Source organism: Mustela nivalis, assembly GCF_964662115.1.
Source record: "Mustela nivalis genome assembly, chromosome: 17".
Classification (NCBI taxonomy): domain Eukaryota; kingdom Metazoa; phylum Chordata; class Mammalia; order Carnivora; family Mustelidae; genus Mustela; species Mustela nivalis.
Genome location: NC_139036.1, coordinates 56,001,798 through 56,023,564, shown reverse-complemented (window position 1 = coordinate 56,023,564; position 21,767 = coordinate 56,001,798). Strand labels below are relative to the sequence as shown.

General features: G+C 48.5%; 2 protein-coding genes across 7 annotated transcripts in view; both read left to right on the top strand.

The window, feature by feature from the left end:
- The first annotated feature begins 245 nt into the window (after positions 1–245).
- LOC309850734 (uncharacterized protein) lies at positions 246–20,228 on the top strand. 6 transcript variants are annotated; one of them, XM_082705043.1, is made up of 9 exons: positions 246–1,848; positions 2,366–2,701; positions 8,291–8,648; positions 9,770–9,934; positions 10,588–10,846; positions 13,255–14,396; positions 15,336–15,677; positions 17,796–17,874; positions 19,622–20,228. In XM_082705043.1, the coding sequence occupies exons 1-6, from the start codon at positions 1,539–1,541 to the stop codon at positions 13,369–13,371; spliced, it is 1,545 nt and encodes a 514-aa protein (XP_082561169.1). In that variant the 5' UTR covers positions 246–1,538; the 3' UTR covers positions 13,372–14,396; positions 15,336–15,677; positions 17,796–17,874; positions 19,622–20,228. The 6 variants fall into 6 exon arrangements, with proteins under 6 accessions (XP_082561169.1, XP_082561166.1, XP_082561165.1 ...); XM_082705038.1 differs by lacking the exon at positions 13,255–14,396 and adding an exon at positions 4,158–4,304 and having other exon boundaries at positions 1,243–1,848; positions 9,677–9,934; XM_082705042.1 differs by lacking the exons at positions 13,255–14,396; positions 15,336–15,677; positions 17,796–17,874; positions 19,622–20,228 and adding an exon at positions 4,158–4,304 and having other exon boundaries at positions 1,199–1,848; positions 10,588–12,465.
- Positions 14,395–21,767, top strand: part of LOC309850740 (CMRF35-like molecule 6) — a 37,620-nt gene continuing 30,247 nt past the window's right edge. The window contains exon 1 of the mRNA XM_082705067.1: positions 14,395–14,806. Coding sequence (XP_082561193.1) covers positions 14,746–14,806 — 61 coding nt within the window. The 5' untranslated portion in view covers positions 14,395–14,745. The remainder of the gene's footprint in view (positions 14,807–21,767) is intronic.

Below are 21,767 nucleotides of genomic sequence, written 5' to 3'. Positions count from 1 at the left end.
GTTGGCTCAACATGGAAAAATCAATCGTTGCAACCCCCAATACCAAACTAAAGAAGAAAAATCATAGGGTCATATCCAATGACACTGAAAAATCATAGGACAAACTCCAACACCCACTCATGATAAAAAATAAACTCATAAAAAGCAGCATAGAAGGAATTTCAACTTGATGAAGATCATCTAAAAATGACATACAGCTAACATACATAACAATGAAGAATTCAATGCTTTCCCTCTAAGGTCCTGAGCAAGGTAGAGATGTCCACTCTCACTACTGTTATTCACCTCAGCACTGAAAATTATGGCCCTTACACTAGGCCAGAAAAAGAAATACAGGCGTGGATAAAGGAAAAGAAGAAGAAAGCTATCCCTGTTTGCAGATGGCACAATTCTCTATGTAGAAAATCTCAAGCAATCTACAAAACCTCATAGCACTAAGAGGTGAGTTCGTCATGGGATACAAGATGAACACACAAAAATCATCTTCCAGTCCGGTGCAGCCTTCCAATGGGTAGAACCTGGTAAATATCTTGACCACAACTTTGTGAAAGAGACACTCTGAGTCACAACCACCTAGATAAGCCACTCTCAGATTTGTGACTCTCAGCAAGTGTGAGATAATATTAAGTGTTTTCAGCCACGAAGTTCTGGGGGAATTTGTTGTACCACCATAGATATTACATCTTGCTGGACCACAGTTGCCTAGGGCCATGTCTGCAGCCAATGCAGTGTTTTGCCATTCACTCAGTTTGAGTTAGGACAGACCCACCTCCCCACCACCTGTCAAGGCCCATCCCTCATCTCTGCACCTCGAAGAGGCTCCCGGTCACCATGTGAACCCAAAAGGGACACCAGCAGTCAGTGCTTTGCAGACCACCCTCTTGTGACACAATGGCTCCTCTTGCCACTGGATAGAGAGGAGAAGCCCAGTCTCAGCTTCACATGTCCCCAACGTCCCATCAGCTCCTTCAATCTCTGGACCTTCTTGTCTGTTGTCAGTCCTCTGCCCTGCGAGTCACAGTAGAATGGCCATTCCAAAGAAGAAAGAGTCAAAGTGAGGTGCACATGGGGTTGATGATGGCTGTTCCATGTCCATGTCTTGAGAACAGGGAAACACACTGGAGGGAAGCAAGCCTGGGGGATTAATATCCTGGTCGTGAACCCAGAGCCAAACGGAACTTGTGAAATATCTGAGGTCACAGTTCCAACTTGTGTGGCCAGAGGAGAGCAGGGGTCCCATGGAGGCTGTGGGTGCTTTGAACTGTAGTCCGGGGGTGGGGGCCCTAACAGCACTGTGGTCACCACTAATGCCTGAGAGAATGGGCTGCTGGGGGCTCCACCCCGGACATGGTCCATTCTAACTACGAGGAAGTGACATGTCACAGGGGTGAGGAAATCTCACTGAGGAAGAAATGCTCTAGTGTTGCTCCATTGTGTGGGGCGAGTGTGGTCAGTGAGAGGAGCAGATGTTGGCTGTGGAAGGGGATGGCAATCCCAATCTAGACCTGGACCAGTAGGCGTCCTGTCATCTGGATTGAATGGATTCGAGCACCAGGTCCAGGACTCTGCCTCAGCCCGTGCTGCTGCTGTGCCTGAGCTTCCTGCACCCCACCCTCCTTGAGTCAACGTGGAAGAAGATTGTGAGACCAAACGCAGGCAGGACGAGGAAGCAAAGAGGTCTCAGAAAGCAGAAATGGGCCCTGGAGACTGGACCCTCCATGAGAAGGCTTGAAATCATCTCCCTTCAGGAGCCTGGCATTGCTGTGGGTGACGTCTGTGCTGCAGACATGACCCAAGGGGACGGGAGGCCGTGGCTGCCTGCAGCGCTGCTCCTTCTGCAGGTCCCAGGTGAGCGGGGCTGAGCTGGGCAGGGAAGTCTGCCCTGAGTGGGGGGGAGGGAGGCAGGGGGATGGGAGTACAGGGAGACCAAAGGGGAGGGAGGGAGGACATGAGAAGGATGACGGAGAGCAGAGGATTCTCGGATCGGCCGGCACTACCTCAGCAGTGACCAGGAGGATTCAGTGCATAAAGCAGGCGAGTCGTGTCCATTACAGTCGACAGAACAGCCCTGAGTGGAGGGGCTCCTGTGACTTCCATTATTGTAGTATCACAGTCAGAAATAAGGTCTTAGTGCATCACACACACACACACACACACACACACACACAACCAGGAACACACTCTCCTTGTGCCACTTTGGGAGGAGGGAGCTACATCCCTTCCCTCTGGTTTCAGGAAAAGCCAGTCCTGCCAAGGTCTCCTCCAGACCCCAAGTGCCCTTCATGGACACCAGGATCACCATGACCCCAGATCCCCTTGACCCAGGCCCATCTGGTGAGGGGTCACACGTGGCTGTGTTTTCCAGGTTGTTGGTCTCTGCGTGGCCCCACCTCCGTGACGGGCACCGTGGGGGGATCCCTGAGCGTGCAGTGTCAGTACGAGGAGGAATTCAAAGAGAATGTCAAGTACTGGTGCAAGACCCCATGTATGGGGGATATTATGAAGACTGAAGAGGCAGACAAAGAAGTGAGGAGTGGCCGTGTGTCCATCAGGGACCATCCTGCAAACCTCACCTTCACTGTGACCTTGGAGAACCTCACAGAAGGTGATGGAGGAACATACCGGTGTGGGATCGATACATCATGGCTCCCAGAATATTTGCTCGACCTCACCTTCCGAGTTGTGCTGTCTGTGACCCCAGGTGAGCTGTGCACACCCCTCCCCCGACACCAGCACTATGGCTGCCTGAGACTGGGGCTGATCACCCCGACCCTGTCAGGAAAGCGGTGGGACGTGGGATAGAAGAGCGGGGTGAGGATAGGTTGGGTGATGCAGGGCACGGCAGATGTGTGTGTATGTGTCCGTTTGTGTGTGTGGGTGTATGAGTTGTGTCTGTTTACAAGTCTGTATGTGTGTCTCTGTACATGTCCATGTGTGTGTAAGTGTGTGTGCGGGCATTGTGTTTTCTGTACACTCACACAAGCACATGCACACCTCTAGCTGACCTAGGCGCCTCTGTGTGTCCAGCCCTGACACACTCTCACGACTAAAGCTCTCCCGGCGTGGGCAGTGGGAATGGCCCACTGGCTGGCTGGCTGGCTGCCTTTCTGTCCTGACAAGGGTCCTGACCATGCTGAAGGTGTCCTGAGCCTCTTCCTGGACCTCTTTTTGTCCTCTCCTTAGGGCATTGGCTCCTCTCCCTTACTGGCTGCCCAGGACCCTGGGGCTCTAACAGGACATCACTGTGTCCTGGATGGTGCCTGAGCACCAGCCTCACAGCTGTGATCCTGGGGGTCTGCAGCAGCCTTGTCAGGGGCCCAATAATGAAAATCAGTAACACTAATTGTCCATTGACAATTAGTCCTGCCCAGGAACACAGCCCAGGAACACAGCCCATCTGACATGGGCACAGGGACAGAAGGAAAGTGGAGGGTACCAGGGCATCTCCCTGAGGACATGGCTCACTGCCTGTCACTGTCCCCCACAGGTCCCTTGCTCAGCAGCATCTACTTCCAGCTCCTGGTCTTCCTGGAGCTGCTCCTGGTCCTGAGCATGCTCAGTGCTGTCCTCTGAGGGAACAGGCCTCAGAGGGGATCTGGGGTGAGGAGGCGGCATCAGCCCAATAGTTAAAACCAGTAACACCAATTGCCGATTCACGATCGACCCAGGAGCACAGCCCATCTGATGGATGGGAATGGCCTTCTGACCAACACATCCAGCCACCGTCCTTATCTCATTCCGAATACTCTGTAAATTTTGTAAGTTTTCCTGCAAAGTATCATGGACACAAAGAATGTTCTCAATAAATGCATACTCCTTACAGCCCCAATACTTTTCACCCCTTGGGTGCCCACCTCACAGCTCAAGTAATAAACATCATTACTATTGTTTCAGGCTGCCCTCTGAGGAAACCAACTATGAATTTTACAGTCAGGTTCTCCTTGTTTTCTTCATGGGTTTGCCACATATTTACAAATTATTTACTCTAGATCATTTCATAATAGGCACCAAGGATAAAAAAAATACTTTTATTTCCAATATCCTCCCTCTTCTTATAATACTTCTTTCCCAAGTTATCACTTTTTTTTTTCTTTTTAAATAATACAATGGTCACTTAATGCGTAAGCCTCCTTGTGAATGGCGGTTATGTATTCCAGGTGCTGATACTGTCCCTGGGCCTCTGACAGGCCTGGGCTGGCCTCAGGGGCCCTGCACTAGGAGCTGCTCGAAGGTGAAAGTGTTGGGCACTTGTGCGCAGTCCTACTCTGAGTTCCCATCAACAATGGTGTGTTCTGAGAGTTCCTGTAAGCATAGTTTCTTTCTTGTGTTTAAACACTGGAAGGAGAATATTTTATTATACATGGGAGAAAAAATTAAGACAACCTACCAGTTTGCTCTGATCCTGCAAGCATAAGTGTAGGAATTAGTATACAAAGTAATCCGATGTCAGAGCCAAGCTTCAGAACCCAAGCAGGAAAGAATCTTTATTACCTTAATCCCATTTCCCCCACCTCTAGCTGTATTAATCAAGGTGCACCAAAACCCTTAAAAATATCACTCCCAAAACAGGACGCTAAAACTCAGAACGTAAAGAAACTCAGCATGAGGGACGCCTGGGTGGCTCAGTTGGTTAAGCAGCTGCCTTCGGCTCAGGTCATGATCCCAGCGTCATGGGATCGAGTCCCACATCGGGCTTCTTGCTCAGCGGGGAGCCTGCTTCTCCCTCTGCCTCTGCCTGCCATTCTGTCTGCCTGTGCTCGCTCTCTCCCCCTCTCTCTCTCTGATAAATAAATAAAATCTTAAAAAAAAAAAAAGTCAGCATGATAAAGCTAACTGGACCGACAGACACATCATAGAATTTTAAACTTTGACTGACTTTTAAATAATAATGCTTTAGGGGGCCCCCTGGGTGGCTCAGTCAGTTGAATGTCTGCCTTCAGCTCAGGTCAGGATCCTGGAGTCCTGGCCTAGACCCCCACATCAGGCTCCCTGCTCAGCGGGGATTCTGCTTCTCCCTCTCCTTCTCCCTCTGCCCCTCCCTCTGCTCACGCTCTCTTCTCTGTCTGCCTCTCAAATTAACAACAACAACAACAATAATAATAATACTTTAGGGAGGTGATAAAATTAAAAAATAAATTTAAAAAAATAAAGCGCCTTTAAAACACCACGTTTTGGTGACTGGGATAGCCGATATAAATTTATTATAAATTTGAGTATCTAAGAAGGAATTTGTTACACTTACAAAGATAAATCTGAGTTGGCCTACAGCCAATAGGGGTGTCCTGCGGAGTGACACTGGGCTTCCTGGGCATGAAAAGACACAGCCCCACTGCCCTTTAGGAATAGGATCAGCAAGATGAAAAAAAATTAAACTCTCACATGATAAAACTTTTTAGCTTTGTAAGAAACTGCCTATTTCCCCAATTATCTATACCATTTTGCATTCTCTCCAACAATGAATGAGAGTCCCTTTTCTTTTGTCCTCACCAGCATTTGATATTATAAGTTTTTTGGACTTTAGTCATTCTAATATATGTGTGGCAGTATCTCATTGTTTTAATTTGCATTTCCCTGATGACATTTGATGTCGAACATCTTTTTGTATCCTCATTTGCCATCTGTTTATCTTCATTGTTGAGGTTATCTGTTAAAATCTTTTGCCCATTTTTAAGTTGGATTATTTTCTTAATACTGAGTTTTAAGAGTTATTTGTATATTTTAGATGTAAGTCTTTTATCAGGTGTGTGTAATCTTCTAGTATGTAGCTTTCCATTATCTTTCCAGTATCTTTCTCAGAGTAGAAGTTTTTGTTGTTTTTTTTAAGACTTTATTTTTATTTATTTGAGAGAGAGACAGTGAGAGAGAGCATGAGCGAGGAGAAGGTCAGAGGGAGAAGCAGACTCCCCATGGAGCTGGGAGCCTATTGCGGGACTCGATCCCGGGACTCCAGGATTGTGACCTGAGCGGAAGGCAGTCATCCAACCAACTGAGCCACCCAGGCGTCCCTCAGAGTAGAAGTTTTTAACTTTAATGAAGTCCAACTTATCTTTTTCTTTGTTTATGGATCCTACTTTTTGTGTTGTAACTAAAAACTCAACACCAAAGCCAAGATCACTTATTTTTCTCCTAAAACTTTTTAGTTTAAAAAATAAATAAAAATAAATAAAAATTTAAAAAAAAAAAAATTAAACTCTCAACTAGATCATACTGAATAGGACCCTTTTGGGTTCTTTCTGTTTTTTTTTTTTTTTTTTTTAAGAATTTATTTATTTATTTGACAGAGAGATCACAAGTAGGCAGAGAGGCAGGAAGAGAGATAGGAGGAAGCAGGCTCTCTGCTGAGCAGAGAGCCCGATGCGGGGCTTGATCCCAGGACCCTGGGATCATGACCTGTGCCGAAGGCAGAGGCTTAATCCACTGAGCCACCCAGGTGCCCCATCTGTTGTTTTTTTTTTTTTAATTTAATTTTATTCTTTCACTGTTCCAAGATTCATTGTTTATGCACCACACCCAGTGCTCCTTGCAATCCGGGCCGTCCATGATACCCACCACCAGGCCTACCCATCTCCCTACCTCCCTTCCCTCCAAAACCCTCAGTTTGCTTCTCTGAGGCCACAGGCTCTCATGGTTCGTCTCCCTGTCCAGTTTCCGCCAATTCACTTTCCTTCTCCTAATGTCCTCCATGTTATTCCTTATGCTCCACGAGTAAGGGAAACTATATGATAATTGACTGTCTCTGCTTGACTTATTTCACTCCGCATAATCTCCTCCAGTCCTGTCCGTGTTGAATATGATCCTTTTGGTTTATTGTCCTGGCATCGGGACTGTGAAGAGTTCAGGGAAGAAGTCTCATTCTTGAAGGCAGCCTCCAGCAACGCAAACTTCTCTTGTCCTACTTTTTATCTCAATGCTATCGAGAAGACTTTCTGTAATTAAGGAGAGTTATGATTCAATTGGTCTGTAAGCCTGAGTCTGAAAATGCACAGGAGCTGGTTGCCCAGTAGGAAGACTGACGGCAGACAAAGGGAAAACACGCGAGCCCGGGTTCTAGACTGTGACCTTATAGGAACAGAGATGCTGTGGACAAGTTGCCACAGCCCAGCAGGGGGGCCAGAAGAAACCTCAAGCTAAGCCAGACTCCTGCTTCTCAAGGAGATAAACCTCTCTGTCTAGCCAATTATTTGTCCTTACACTTATAGGCACAGAACCCGAGGTCTCTAACTTTATAATTATTTTTTAAGATTATATTTATAAGATTATAAGATTATAAAGTTATATATTAAGATTATAATTATCTCTTAAGATTATTTTTAAGATTATAAAGATGGCATCATCTTTACAAGTTGTAGGAAACATCAGGGGTGGATGGTTACAGAGCAAACATGGTCCCTTGGGATCTTAGAAAGAACCTGGGGCAGGAGAGGAGCAAGCAGCCCCTGAGAGACAGCTGAGACACAGGGCAGAGAGCACTATGACCCACGACCCTTCAGGACTGAGCTGGTGGGGAAGAGATGCCAGGAAAGAACAGCTGCGAATACAGCATGCTCACCAGGACAGAGGACATGCCAAGGACAGGAACCCACAGTCCATCCTCTTGCCTGGGAATTTCTACCCCAGGTTCTCCTGGATGAACCCTCTTCTTCTAAAGCGGTGGCTCTCAGCAGGGATGACTTACTCCCAGGGGACATTAGGCAATGCCAGTTGACAATTTTGGCTCTTGCCACTGGGGGAAGGGGGCTACTGGTATGTAGTGTGGAGGCGCAAAGGGTTTTGTCGAATGTCCTATAGTGCCCTTGGGAGCTGGGAGTTTCTTTCTCAGGCCCTGGTGGGCAGGGAAGCCTGCTGTGGGGATAGAGGAGTGGAGTGTGGGTGAGGGGGACACCGTGCCGGCTCAGGGTCATGTCTGGGTGTAACAGAGCGTCCCTGATAACGTTTTCTCATCCAGCCCCGAAGAAGCAGCCCCACATCTTCAAGTCTGGGCCTTAAGCAACTGAATGAGGAGGCAAAGTGGGAAGCTTGCTCTGAAGGGTCCACTCTCCCCCACCAGGCACCCCTAGAGCCTGAGCCCCCATTGGCAGCAATTGCACAGAGAAGTTTGAGTATTGATGCCCCCCCCCCAAACACAAACCTGTGTCCGGAGGACCTCAAGCTAACAGCCCATGCCTCCTTGGTTCCTAACCCTTCCCTCCTCCAGCCTCAGGGTGACATCTGGGCTTCCCGGGGGCCCGACCCCACAATGCACCGCCAGCCCAGGTCTCCAGGTGAAGAAAATACTGATGGTGTCTTTCAGGCTCTTTGTCTCTGAGTGGCCCCAGCACTGTGATGGGCACCGTGGGAGGATCCCTGAGTGTGCAGTGTCAGTACGAGGAGAAGTATAAGACATTTACCAAATACTGGTGCCGGCAACCATGCTTGCCACCTTGGAACCAGACTGTGGCCACCGGAAGGTCTGAGGAAAAGATGAGGAGTGGCCGTGTGTCCATTGTGGACCATGCTGAAGACCTCACCTTCACAGTGACCTTGGAGAACCTCACTGCAGATGATGCAGGAAAATACAGGTGTGGGATTGCAACGATACTGCAAGAAGAAGGACTCCATGGTTTCCTGCCTGACCTCTTCTTCCAGGTTCAAGTGTTTGTTTCCCCCAGGTAAGACCCTGCTTTTCTCTGTTGCCATAGGGGAAGAGATCTAGCTAATCCCTGCAGAGCATCTGAGGAGTGCAGAACGAGGCCTGGTGTTTGTGCCTCAGAGACTGGGGACCAAGTGGGTTGTGTGGGTGTGAGTGTGAGAGAAATGTGAGTGGTGGGAGTGTACAGGAGTGTGAAAGAATGTGTGTGTGCTTGTATGCATGAGAGAGTATGTGTGCAAGCCCCTGAGAATGAAGGATGGCAGGACTGTGACATCCAAGGTCCCTGCCATGAGTCCAGTCTCCTGACAAGAGCCTTGGGCCTCGGGGACTCTGAGGGTGGTGTCCACAAGGGGAGTTCTGGGCTCTGCATCTCTATTAGAACCCAGGCAGCTTGTATACCCTCCTGTCCTCCAGGGTTGTGTGTCCCATTAACAAACTTCCTGAAGTGACCTCTGCAGTCTTCTGGCAGGGTGGACAAGGCAGGGGGATGCACTGTCTGGGGCTGGGACCTGAGGTCTTGCTCCAGTGCCAACTTTCAAACACTCTGGTTTCCAGTGAGATGAGGGACGCTGTAATGCTTGATGGGGAAGGTGATGATTCTCTGGTCCTGGTTTATGATACATCCATTGCTGAGCAGATGGGATGGTGTTGAATGGGGCTACACCACACTCTGGTCTGGCTAGTGGGAGATGATGGCCCCGGAAGCTCTGTGCCGCTCCTTCCCTGAGTTCCCTCTGCTTTGTGAACTCTCAGAGAGTTTCTGGGAGCCAGAGCCTCCTGGGTCCCCTCTTCTCCCGTTCTCTCCATTCCTCACCACCACATCCTCATGTGTGTGCTGTGTCCTGATGCTCAAGGTCAGGTCTTGAGCTGAAGGACAGGAGTCTGGGGCCCTCAGCCCAGAGCTGTTTGGCACTGGTACCAACCAGATTTGATGCAGATATTGACTTTTAGGGCCACAGAATCTGAGCTCAAAGGCAGGGGCGAAAGGCAGAGCCTGGGCCTCCTGTTCAGCAGGAAACTCCTGCCAGTCACTGTGTCTTCCTATAGGTCCCAGGTTGTCAGCATCCACTTCCTGCTTCTCATACTCCTGAAGGTGCCCCTGTTTCTGATGATGCTCAGTGTCATCCTCTGGGTCAACAGATCTCAATGGGCAATTTGTGGGACACAGAGTCGGCCTGATGAAGACAACATGCAGCCCTACTTGTCCATCGACATCCTGTCCAGAGACACTGCCACTCACACTAGAAGAGGAAGGACTTCTGGCCCCAAGCCTCCTATCTCTTCTCACCTTGTTCCCCAAAACTGGTAAATTTAAGAAAAGCTTGTGAAAACGCAATAAAATATGCCACACGCACATACACACAATTGTGTGTATAACGTAGAAGTGCACAGTGCTTGGCTGGGAGAAGGGGGAAAGCATCCCATAGGACCCCTAAATGCCAGCAGAGAGTGTCAAGCACAGCCTGGTTGGCCAGAGGAGCCCAAGGTGAGGGCCTGCTTTTCAATGATGCTGCCCCCCTGAGAACCCCCAGGGCAGCCCCCCAACTCAACATTCCTTTCTTCCTCCATCCGAATGTAGAACCGATGTAGCACCGGCCTATATAGACATTGACCTATGAGAAATCACAAAAAACAGTCCCAGCCTGAGCTGGGTTCTTGGGAGCGTGGATGGTAGAAGGAGGGGCAGGGCTTAGGACAAAGCAGCTGTTTGTGGAGCCCGGTCCTGCCCAGGCAAACCCTCTCTCTCTTCTCAATATTGGACCATCTAATGTCCAAAGTCAACAGTTGAGCTGAGGGGTTGGGGGTGAGTATATGTCCAGATATCAAAGTCTGGCCCAAATGTGGTTATTAGGTGTCCAGGGTCTTGGATCAGAGACATCTGGGGGCAGAAAGGAGGGACCCGGGCCTTCCTCTTGAGGTGGCAGCTCGGTGTCTGTCCCCGTGTCCTTCCCTCCCAGGTCCCTGCTTAGCAGGGTTCACTTCTTGCTCCTGGTCATCCTGAAGGTATCCCTACTCCTAACCATGCTCACTGATGGCCTTGGTGTGTCCTCTCTCCTTGTGGGGACCCCGACCAAGAGAAGCTTCAGCCCTTCGTGCCTTTGGATATGCTGCCCAGACACACAGCTCTTCAGAGGAGAGAAGAGAAGATTCACCACATCTGATTTACCCATTTTTCTGTTGATGGCTTTGGGTTGCTCCCACTGGGGCTATTCCACAGTGAGTGCTGCCATGAACTTTCTTGTACAGGTCACCTAATGTATATGTGACATGATTTCACTAGGGTACATACTTAGGGATGGAATTGCTGGGGTTTAGGGTTTGTGCACACTCAACCACACTAGATAATGCCAAGTAATTTTCCAAACCCCAAATTCATGGCCCCACTTAGCTCCCATCAGCTGTGACTGAGGGCTCCTATTGCCCTGCCTCTCTGTGTGACTTCCTAGAATATCAGACATTTTAATTGTTAACTTTTGCCAGTTTGAAATAGTTCTTTGTTGCACCATCTACAGGGTGGCCAGGCAGTGCAGCCCACGGTCAAAAGTAGCTAAGTGTGAGCAGGAAAGAGGCCAGTGCAGGTTTTGAAGTCGGTGAGAACAGACAACATGCACACAGGCTCAGGGTGTGCAGAGTTTCCTTACAGCAGAAGGAGAGAGGGAGGGATCAGGTGGTACATCCTTCCCCCATGGCGGGTGCATCCCCTCAGTGGTCAGTGTGGGCGGTGTGGCTGAACGCATTCCACTTGTCATCCTGAGCACATTTTCACTTATGTTGCGTTCCTTCTTCCGTTCAGATTTGGCCCATCTTTCTTGGGTTTCTCTTTTTCCTTCCTGAATTATAGGACGCACACTCTCACTGGTCAAGTTTTATCACTGATGCCTTTCAAATATGGGCTCACAGAATTTGGGGTTTGTCTTTTCATTCTGGAGTCTTTTCACAAATACACCACTACTTTAGAGTATTTGAATTCATCAGAGTATTACGGTGTGTATATTTTGTACCATATTCAAGAAGGCTTTCTTATCCCAAAGTTATAAAAATATCTTCCTATGTTTTTTCTAAATACTTAAAGTCCTGGATCCATCTGGGATTGAATTTTTTTTCCCTACATGTTGTGAGATTGGAGCCACTTTCCTTTTTTCCCCCATGAATAATCATATCCTCCAGCGTATTTATTGTTCTCCTTCTTTCCTCATTTACACAAGTTATATCAAGTGCCCATGTAAAAACAGGGCTGTTTATGGGGGCTCTATGCTATTTAATCAAGCTCCTTACCTATCTGTGTTTTTTTTTTCCTAACCATGATAGCCATATAAAGCCCCTCCACATTATACCTTTTTTTAGAAAACACTAGAAGAAAGATAAAAAGAAAAAGAAAAAGAGAGGACTGGGAGACTCATAATATAGTATCTAAAATGTCCAGGATCTAATAGAAAAATCACTTACTTTACCAAGAACCAGCCATCTATAGATTCAATGCAATCTCTACCAAGAGTCCAATGGCATTTTTTATAGTGGCAAAACAAACAAAAAAAAAACTCTTAAAATTTTTGTAGAGTTGTAAGAGACCCCAGATAGCCAAAAGGGTTCTGAGAAAAAAGAACAAAGCAGGAGGCATCACACTTCCTGATTTTAAGCTATATTATATAGCAATTATATATCTAGTCATACATATATATATGACTCGATATATGATTATATATGAAGCCATATTATAAAGTGATAGTCATCAAGACAGTATGATACTGACATAAAAACAGACAAATAGACCAATGGAATAGAACAAAAGTAAACCCAAACCTATATGGTCAACTAATATTTGACAAGGGAACAAAGAATATGCAATGGAGAAAAGGCAGTCTCTTTAGCAAATTGTGCAGAGATAACTGGATATTCCCATGTAAAAGAATGAAACAGGACTCCTTTTTTTTTTTTTATACCACTCAAAGAATTAAAGACAAATATAAGACCCCAAACCATGAAACTCCTAGAAGAATTATCATATGGTTTCACTTACTTGTGGAAAACGAGGAATAGCATGGAGGACATTAGGAGAAGGAAAGGAAAAAGGAAGGGGGGAAATCAGAGGGGAAGACAAACCATGAAAGACTGTGGACTCCAAGAAACAAACTGAGGGTTTTAGAAGGGGAGGGGGGTGGGGGGATGGGTTGGCCCGGTGATGGGTATTAAGGAGGGCACGTATTGCATGGAGCACTGGGTGTTACATGTAAACAATGAATCTTGGAACACTACATCAAAAACTAATGAATGTATGGTGACTAACATGACATAATTAAAAAAAAGAAAAAGAAAACATAGGAACAAAGCTCCTTGAAATGGGTCTTGGTAATGATGTTTTGGACAGACAGAGCACAAGCAACAAAATAAAAAAAGAAATAGGTGGGACTACATGAAACCAAAAAGCTTCTGAACAGGGGCACCTGGATGGCTCGGGTGGTTGGGCATCTGCCTTCAGCTCAGGTCATAATCTCCAGGCCCTGGAGCTATTTTAATTTTGTTTAGGTATATTCCTAAAAGTGGAATTACAGGATCATATTGTATTTCTATTTTTAATTTTTTAAAACTTGTATTTTTTGTTAAGATTTTACTTTTTTTTTTTTCAGGAAGAGAAAGAGAGAGAGAGCATGGGCCAGTGTGGGACAAAGAGCAGAGGTAGAGGGAGAAGCAGACTCTTGGCTGAGCAAGAATCCCAATGTGGAGCTCAATTCAGGACCCCATGACCATGACCAGAGTTGAAGGCAATTACTTAACCGACTCAGCCACTAGGGTGCTCCTATTTTTGATTTCTTGAGGATCATCTGTACTGTTTTTTTGTAGTGGCTGCACCAATTTACATTTCCACCAACCACCACTGTAGGGTTCCTTTTTCTCCACATCCGTTTTCAGCATTGGTTATCTCTTGTCTTTTTGAGTTTGGCCATTCTAACAGGTGTGCGGTGTTATCTCCTCGTGGATTTAATTTGCATTTTCCTAATGACTAGTGACCTGGCTCCCTACCAATTCCAACATAAACTCAACCCCAACCCATGTTTCTCATGTCATGAGAAAAAGCCACTGTGAGTTAGGACAGACCCATCTCCCCATCTCTTGGTATGGACCATCCCATATCTCTGCACCTTGAAGAGGCCCCTGGTCATCATGCAAACCCAAAAGGCACACCAGCAGCCAGTGCTTTGGCAGACCACCCTCTTGTTACACAATGACCCCTTGTACCACTGGATAGAGAGGAGAATCCCAGTCTCAGCTTTACATGGCACCAACGTCCCATCAGCCCCTTCAATCTCTGGACCTTCTTGTCTGTTGTCAATCCTCTGCCCTATGAGTCACAGTAGATTGAACTTTTCAAAGAAGAAAGAATCCAAACTGAGGTGCACATGGGATTGGTGATGGCTGTTGCATGTCCATGTCTTGAAAATAAGCAAACACACAGGAGGGAAGAAGCCTGGGGGATTTGTACCCTGGTTTGGAACCCAGGAACTAAATGGAACCTTTGAAAGCCTCTGAGGTCACAGAGCCAACTTGTGTGGCCAGAGGAGAGCAGGGGTCCCATGGGGACTGCAGGTGCTTGGAGCTGCAGGCTGGGGGGTCCTAACACCACTGTGGTCACCACTGATACCTGAGAGGATGGGCTGCTGGGGGCTCCATGCTGGACATGATCCATCCTGACCACAAGGAAGTGACATGTCACAGGGGTGAGGAAGTCCCACGGAGGAGAAAATGCTCTAGTGTGGCTCCATTGTGTGGGGTGAGTGTGGACAGTGAGAAGAGCAGATGTTGATTGTTTAAGGGGATGGCAATCCCAATCTAGATCTGGACCCTGGAGCTGTCTTGTCATCGGGATTGAGCAGATCTGGTGCACTAGGCCCAGGACTCTGCCTCAGCTCGTGCTGCTTCTGTCCCCAAGCTTCCTGCACCCCAACCTCCTTGAGTCAGCGTGGAAGAAGATTGTGAGACCCAACAGAGGCAGGACGAGGAAGCAGAGAGACCCCAGAAAGCAGAAGTGGGCCCTGCAGAGGGGACCCTCTGTGAGGAGGCTTGAAATTATCCCCCCTCACTAGCCTGGCATTGCTGTGGGTGACGTCTGTGCTGCAGACATGACCCTAGGGGATGGGAGGCCGTGGCTGCCTGCAGCGCTGCTCCTTCTGCAGGTCCCAGGTGAGCAGGGCCTGGGCAGGGAAGTCTGTCCTGAGTGGGAGGGAGGGAGACAGGGGAATGAGGGTGCAGGGCAGCCCAAGGGGAGGGACGGAGGGAGGACAAGGGAGGGAAGACAGAGAGCAGAGATTCTCCTCAGATCGGCCAGCACTGCCTCAGCAGTGACCAGGAGGATTCAGTGTATAAAGCAGGTGAGTCATGCCCATTATAGTGGACAGAGCAGCCCTGAGTGGAGGGGTTCCTGTGACCACCATTACTGTAGTGTCACAGGCAGAAACAAGATCTTGTTGCATCACACACACACACACACACACACACACACACACACACACACACACACACATCAGGGACACACACTCATTGTGCCACTCTGTGAGGAGGGAGTTACATCCCCTCTTTCTGATCTCAGGAAAGCCCTGACTTCTGCCAATGCCTCCTCCTGACCCTGAGGGCCCTTGAGGGACGTGGGGGTCACCTTGACCTCAGATCCAGGCCCCTCTGGTGAAGGGTCACCCTTGGCTGTGTTTTCCAGGCTTTGTTTCCCAGATTCTGAGTAGTCCCGTCTCCCTGGTGGGCACCGTGGGGCAATCCGTGAGTGTGGTATGTCCATATGAGAAGATCTACGAAAACAATACCAAATACTGGTGTAAAAGCCCATGTTTGTGGAAGATTGTGGAGACCGCAGTCCCAGATGTAGAAGCGTGGAATGGCCGTGTGTCTATCAGAGATGTTTCCGCAACCCTCTCCTTCAGAGTGACCATGAGGAACCTCAGAGAGGAGGATGCTGGGACATACCGGTGTGGGATTGATACATCAGAGGTTCCAGGATATTTGTTCGACCTCACCTACCCAGTTGTGGTGACTGTGACCCCAGGTGAGCTGTGCACACCCCTCCCTCGACACCAGTACCAGGGCTGCCTGAGACTGGGGCTGATCACCCTGACTCTGGCAGGAAAGTGGTGGGACATAGGACAGAAGAGTGGGGTGAGGATGGGGTGGGTGACACAGGACACCAGGGGTGTGCCTGTGTGTGTGTGCACATGTGTTGTGTCTGTGTATTTGTCTGTGTGTGTCTAGGTGTGTGAGTGTGTGTGTGTGAGTTGTGTTGTCTTCACACTCGCACAACCACATGCACACCTCTGGCTGACCTAAGCGTCTCAGTGTGCACTTTCATGCTTAAAGCTCTCCCAGGATGGGCGGTGGGAACGGCCCTGAGTCTGGGGACGGCTGTCTACCTTTCTGTCCTGACAAGGCCCTGCCCACGTTGCAGGGGACCTGAGCCTCTTCCTGGATCTCTCTCTGTCCTCCCTATGGGGAACGACTGTAGGGTACAGGCTCCTCTCCCTTACTGGCTGCCCAGGACCCAGGGGCTCTAACAGGACATCACTGTGTCCTGGATGGTTCCTGAGCACCAGCCTCACAGCTGTGATCCTGGGGGTCAGCACCAGCCTTGACAGGGGCCCAAGAACGAGCCCCAGACCCTGACGGGGGGCTTCTGTGAGCATTTAGGGAACACCCTGCCCCTCTGGCTTGACCCTCCCCGTTCCTTCCGTCATCTTGTCCCCACCGGAGGGAACCCAGAGAAACCGCTGAAAGCTCCCCTCAGACAAAGGAAGGGAAAAAAATGAGAAAAATGAGTTCTCAGGCTCTATGGCCCCAAATATACTTCCATGTGCTGCAAAGAATTCTTTACTAGAACCCTGTTTTTGTTTCCTGAGACCCACATGGAGGTCATCCTTCGGAGTGTTCAGGTTTGGTCTTGTGTTCTTACTCCGATGTTGGCCTTGGCTCCTCCGGCATCCTTCCTGCAGGGCGTCTCTGTCACACGGGGCACTGCCCTCCCAGGACCCTTGTGAGCTCCTATTTAACAGTGAGGAGCTGAGTGTCCTCGGACACCACCGCCTGGAAGACAAAGACCATTGTCCAGCTGGCTCCAGGACAGGGGACTTTCTGTGTGGTGCCCTGGGTGTGTGTCTGTCTCACTAGATCTTTCTTTCTGTCTATCCTTCCATCCCGTGGCCACCCAGGTTCACAGTTCTGGCTGAGAGTTCCGGGGCTGAGTGCACTGAGTGCAGGACCCATCATTCAGTGTGGACTCTGCTGAGCCCCTGTTTCAAGGTCCTCACTCCAGACATCAGCCCTCCCTGAGGACACGGCCCCCACCCCCAGCTCTGGATCAATCTCTACAGAGGAAAGCTCAGCCCATCCTCTGCCAGGGGAAACCAGGGGCGGGGTGGCTGAGCCCAGAGCCCTGAGCTCCTTCCACACACTGTCCCATGCCCTGCTGGGAGGATGCTCTGCCTCTGAAATTGCCCATCTGGGCAGGTTGCACCTGCAGAGGGGGCCGGGGAGGCCATAGTTCCAGGCAGGCCTGGGTGTGGCTGTGGGCGGATGTGGAGCCTGGACACCTGTCCAGATGTCCTGAGTGACCAGGACTATGTGAGTCGGAGCCACACAGCTGCCAGAGAGTGGGAGAGCCCGGGGGAGGACAGCAGGCCTGACCTGTGCTTCCCCTCCAGCCAGTACTGCAACCCCGAGCTCCGTGAGCCACCCCCCTCCAGCACCTTTGATGTGGTTTTGGAATATGGGTGAGGTTTGGTGGGGTGCGGTCCAGAGCTTTCAACCAAGAAAGAATCCTTGAGACATCTTCAATGCAAAATGGTGGTTTCATTAAAGCTCAGGGAAGGACCCCAGGGCAGTACCCGGGCTTGTGAGGGATGGCTGATTGTATACTTGGAAGTTTGGGGAGGTAAGGAAAAGGGGAGGTTTCAAAAGGCTTTTCATGTGTTAAAGAAGACTCCCAGGATACCAGCGGCCTTGCCATTGTCAGTGTTAGGGTTCTTTTTCCCTCTAGGAAGGCATTACCATGAAGACAGCTGGGAAGTTCCTGGAGGAGTGTCACTTGTCCCACCCAGGAGTATGGGGGGTGGGGTTGTGGGGTGTCAGCTTTGGCTTATCCTCAGCCTGCCTTCTCTTCCCTCATCAATCCCAGGTCTTCACACGGTCCTGCTAGACCCCACATTGAATACCGAAGCCTCGGACGACTACTATGCCTCCAGCCTATATTCTGGGTAAGGGGCTAGCAGTGGGAGACCTTTGACACCTGGGTGATTTCTGGGGAACACGGGGGGCTGAGGTGTGTGGGTGTGACTGTCATGGCCTCAGTCCCACACTTACTTACCAATTCCACACCTCACCGTGGAAGTCCTACCATGCGCCAGGCCCTCTTCTAGGGATACAGCCCTGGGCCACCAAGACACAGTCCGGCTCTGACAAAAGTTGGGAAATTCACACAGTGAAGAAGTCAACACGTTCATCAATAGACAAAATGCCAGTTCCTAATGAGTGCTTGGGGGAACTAGCACAGATGGGTGGGGGGAGAGCATGTGCAGGAGAGCCACAGGGTGGCAGGGGCGGGGGTGGAGGGTGCGGGGGTGGGGTGGGAATTGCTCTTCAATACACAATGATCAGGGAGTCCTGGCCGGTGAGAGGACATTTCCCTAGAGACCTGTAGGACTGGGGGAGCTGGGACTCAGGTATCTGCAGAAATTGGACTCTGGGGACAGGGAAGACAAGTGCCAGTGTTGTGCAAAGGGGGCCTTCAGGTCCCGGCCCAGGCCAGGTGCTCTGGGGGCCCCTGGTTCTCTTCTCTGCTTCCCCCTCCTCACCACACCCTCGTTGTATTGGGTCCCCCCAAAATTGGGTACCCCAATAATGGGTCCGTGATTAAAGGAGTGAGACTGATACAAAGCGAAGGTCAAGCAAAGCTTTATTTCACACCAAGCATCAGGAGTCAAACTGGACGGCCAGGGCCGCACCTCTTACAGAGAGGGTGACCCCTACCTGCTTTTCAAACTAACTTTTTATAGAGCAAAGGCCATGTGGTTGGGCCTGGCCACACACAGATGGCCAATGAGATTGTGACACACACAGAAAACTCCACAGTGATGCTAGGTGACCAACTGAATTACAATTTACCCTATTAGACATTTGAACCAGCCTATCACCTAGTTCAGAATTGGCGCCCAAAAGGTGCCCAAATGGTGGGGCCCATACTCCTCGGTAGCTAGGAGACAGTATGCGCCCCCACTGATTGAATACCTACACCTGGCCTGACCCACCCTTGAATTTGGGACTTTGTTACCTGGGACTGGTTTCCCCGGACTTGCTTTTAAATAAGTTCCCCTGGGGGTGGGGGGCAAGGTCAATTTAAGTTTTACAACAAAAAGGCCATTCAACCTCGGTGAGGCCACTCTGGCTGAATAGGCCCTTACAGTTGGGAGAGTCATCCTGTTGAAGACCAGGCCTCTAAGAGAGATGAGAGGTGAGTGGGGTCATTGATTACCTCCAGCATTAACTACTGAGTTTAAGGCTAAGATTTAGAAGCTGCCACATCATCCCTGGAACTAAAGCAAATATTTCTGATACCAAATGGGAACTACTGTTTGTGGGAGAGCAGACATCAGACAAATAACCCAATTATTTGCTAGTCCACGGATAGGTAACTCCCAATGGGGAGAGTTTAGATAGAACTCTTTTCCCGGCCCAGGTCCTGCCTGCTCCCTGGGGTCTCCCTCACATCACTCCAATAGCCAGCCTCTCTCCAAGTCCACATCCTGTCTCAAGGGAAATTGTTAGCCTGAGGGTCACAGAAGTGGTCTGTTGATAGGACGGTCCCAGCCATGGACCCACATGGGCCTGATATCTGTGTGGATTGTTGTGGCCCCAGAACATTGACACAGGGACAGAAAGAAAGTGGAGGGTACCAGGGCATCTCCTTGATGACGTGCTCACCGCCTGTCACCATGTCCCCCACAGGTCCCTGCTCAGCTGCATCTACTTCTGGCTCCTGGTCTTCCTGGAGGTGTCCCTGGTCCTGAGCATGCTCACTGCTGTCCTCTGATGGAACAGGCCTCAGAGGGGATCTGGTGGGAGGCAATATCTGCCTGATAATGACTATTGGTAACACCAATTGCCTATTGATGACCTGCCCAGGAACACAGCCCATCTGATGGATGGGAATGGCCTTCTGACCAACACATCCAGCCGCCGTCCTTATTTTATTCCGAATACTCTGTAAACTTTTTTGTAAATTTTCCTGCAAAGTATCATAGACACAAAGACTGTTCCCAATAAATGCATACTCCTTGAAGCCCAAATACTCTTCAACCCTTGGATATATCGTGAATATTTCTGAAGTCCCTCTGAGGAAACCAACTATGAATTTTACAGTCATGTTCTCCTTGTTTTCTTTATGGGTTTGCCACATATTTGCAAATTATTTACTCTAGGTCAGTTCATAAAAGGCACCAAAGTTAAAAAAAAAAAAACAACTTTTATTTCCAAGGTGATTGGTCTTCTTATAATACTTCTTTCTCAAGCCATCACCCTTTTTATATAATAAAATGGTCACTTATTGCACAAGCCTCCCTGTGAATGGTGTTTATGTATTCCAGGTGTTGATGGGGTCCCTATGCCTCTGACAGGCCTGGGCATGGGAGAATGGGAGAAAAAAATCAAGACAACTCACAGGTTTGTTGTGCTACACTTGTGTTTGGACAGGATCAGAGAAAACTGGTGAATTGTCTTGATTCTTTAAAATTATTAATTTTATCATTTACTTTTTAAAATTTATAATTAAATATTTTCTTTCCAGTGTTCAAAAAAAAAAAAGAGAGAGGGAAACTGTGTTTATGAAATGCAGCAATTAGAATACAAAGTAATCTGATGTCAGAGTCAACCTTCAGAACCCAAGTAGGAAAGAATCTTTATTACCTTAATCCCTTTTTCCCCCACTTCTAGCTGTATTAATCAAGGTCCACCAAAACCCTTAAAAATATTACTCCCAAAACAGGACACTATATCTCAGAACATAAAGAAACTCTGGAAGATAAAGCTGTCTGAACAGAAAAACACATCTTAGAACTTTAAACCTTGACCGACTTTTAAATAATAATGCTTTAGTGTGATTCCTGGATGGCTCATTTCATTGAAAATTTGCCTTCAGCTCATGATCTCAGGGCCCTGCAGCCAATCCCCACATCAGCCTCCCTGCTTAGTGGGAATTATTCTCCCTCTCATTCTCTCTCTGATACTCCCTCTGCTCACTCTCTCTCAAAATAATAATAAAGTAATGCTTTAAAGAGGTGATTAAATAAAAAAAAATTAAAAATAAAGCTCCTTAAAAACACCAAGTTTTGGTGATTGGGAAGGTAAAGTAATTTTCTTATAAATTTGAGGATCTAAAAAGTAATTTGTTACATTTACTAAGACAAATCTGAGATGGCCCACATCAAGCATGTGTGTCCTACAGAGTGACATTGGAGTCTCAGGCATGAAAAGACACAGCTCCACTGCCCTTTAGGGTTGGGATCATCTAGATGAAAAAAAAAATTGTACTGACTCTCAACTAGGTCATACTGAATAGGATCCTTTTGGTTTATTGCTCTGGCATGGGGACGGTGAAGAGTTCAGGGAAGAAGTCTCATTCTTGAAGGCAGCCTCCAGCAATGCAAGCTTCTCTTGTCCTACTTTTTATCTCAATGATATTGAGAAGACTTTATGTAATTAAGGAGAGTTATGATTCAATTGGTCTGTAAGCCTGAGTCTGAAAATGCACAGGAGCTGGTTGCCCAGTAGGAAGACTGATGGCAGACAAAGGGAAAACACATGAGTCTGGGTTCTAGACTGTGACCTTACAGGAACAGAGATGCTGTGGACAAGTTGCTACAGCCCAGCAGGGGGGCCAGAAGAGACCTCAAGCTAAGCCAGCCTCCTGCTTCTAAAAGAGGTAAATCAGTCCAGCCATTTACTTGCTCTTATGCTCATAGGCAGGAGACTGAGGTCCCTTTATAATTATTATTTTTTTAAGATTATTAAAGGCAGCATCTTCACAAGTCATAGCTATAGGAAGCATCAGTGGCTTGATGGTTACAGGGCAAGCACGGTCCCTTGGGATCAACAG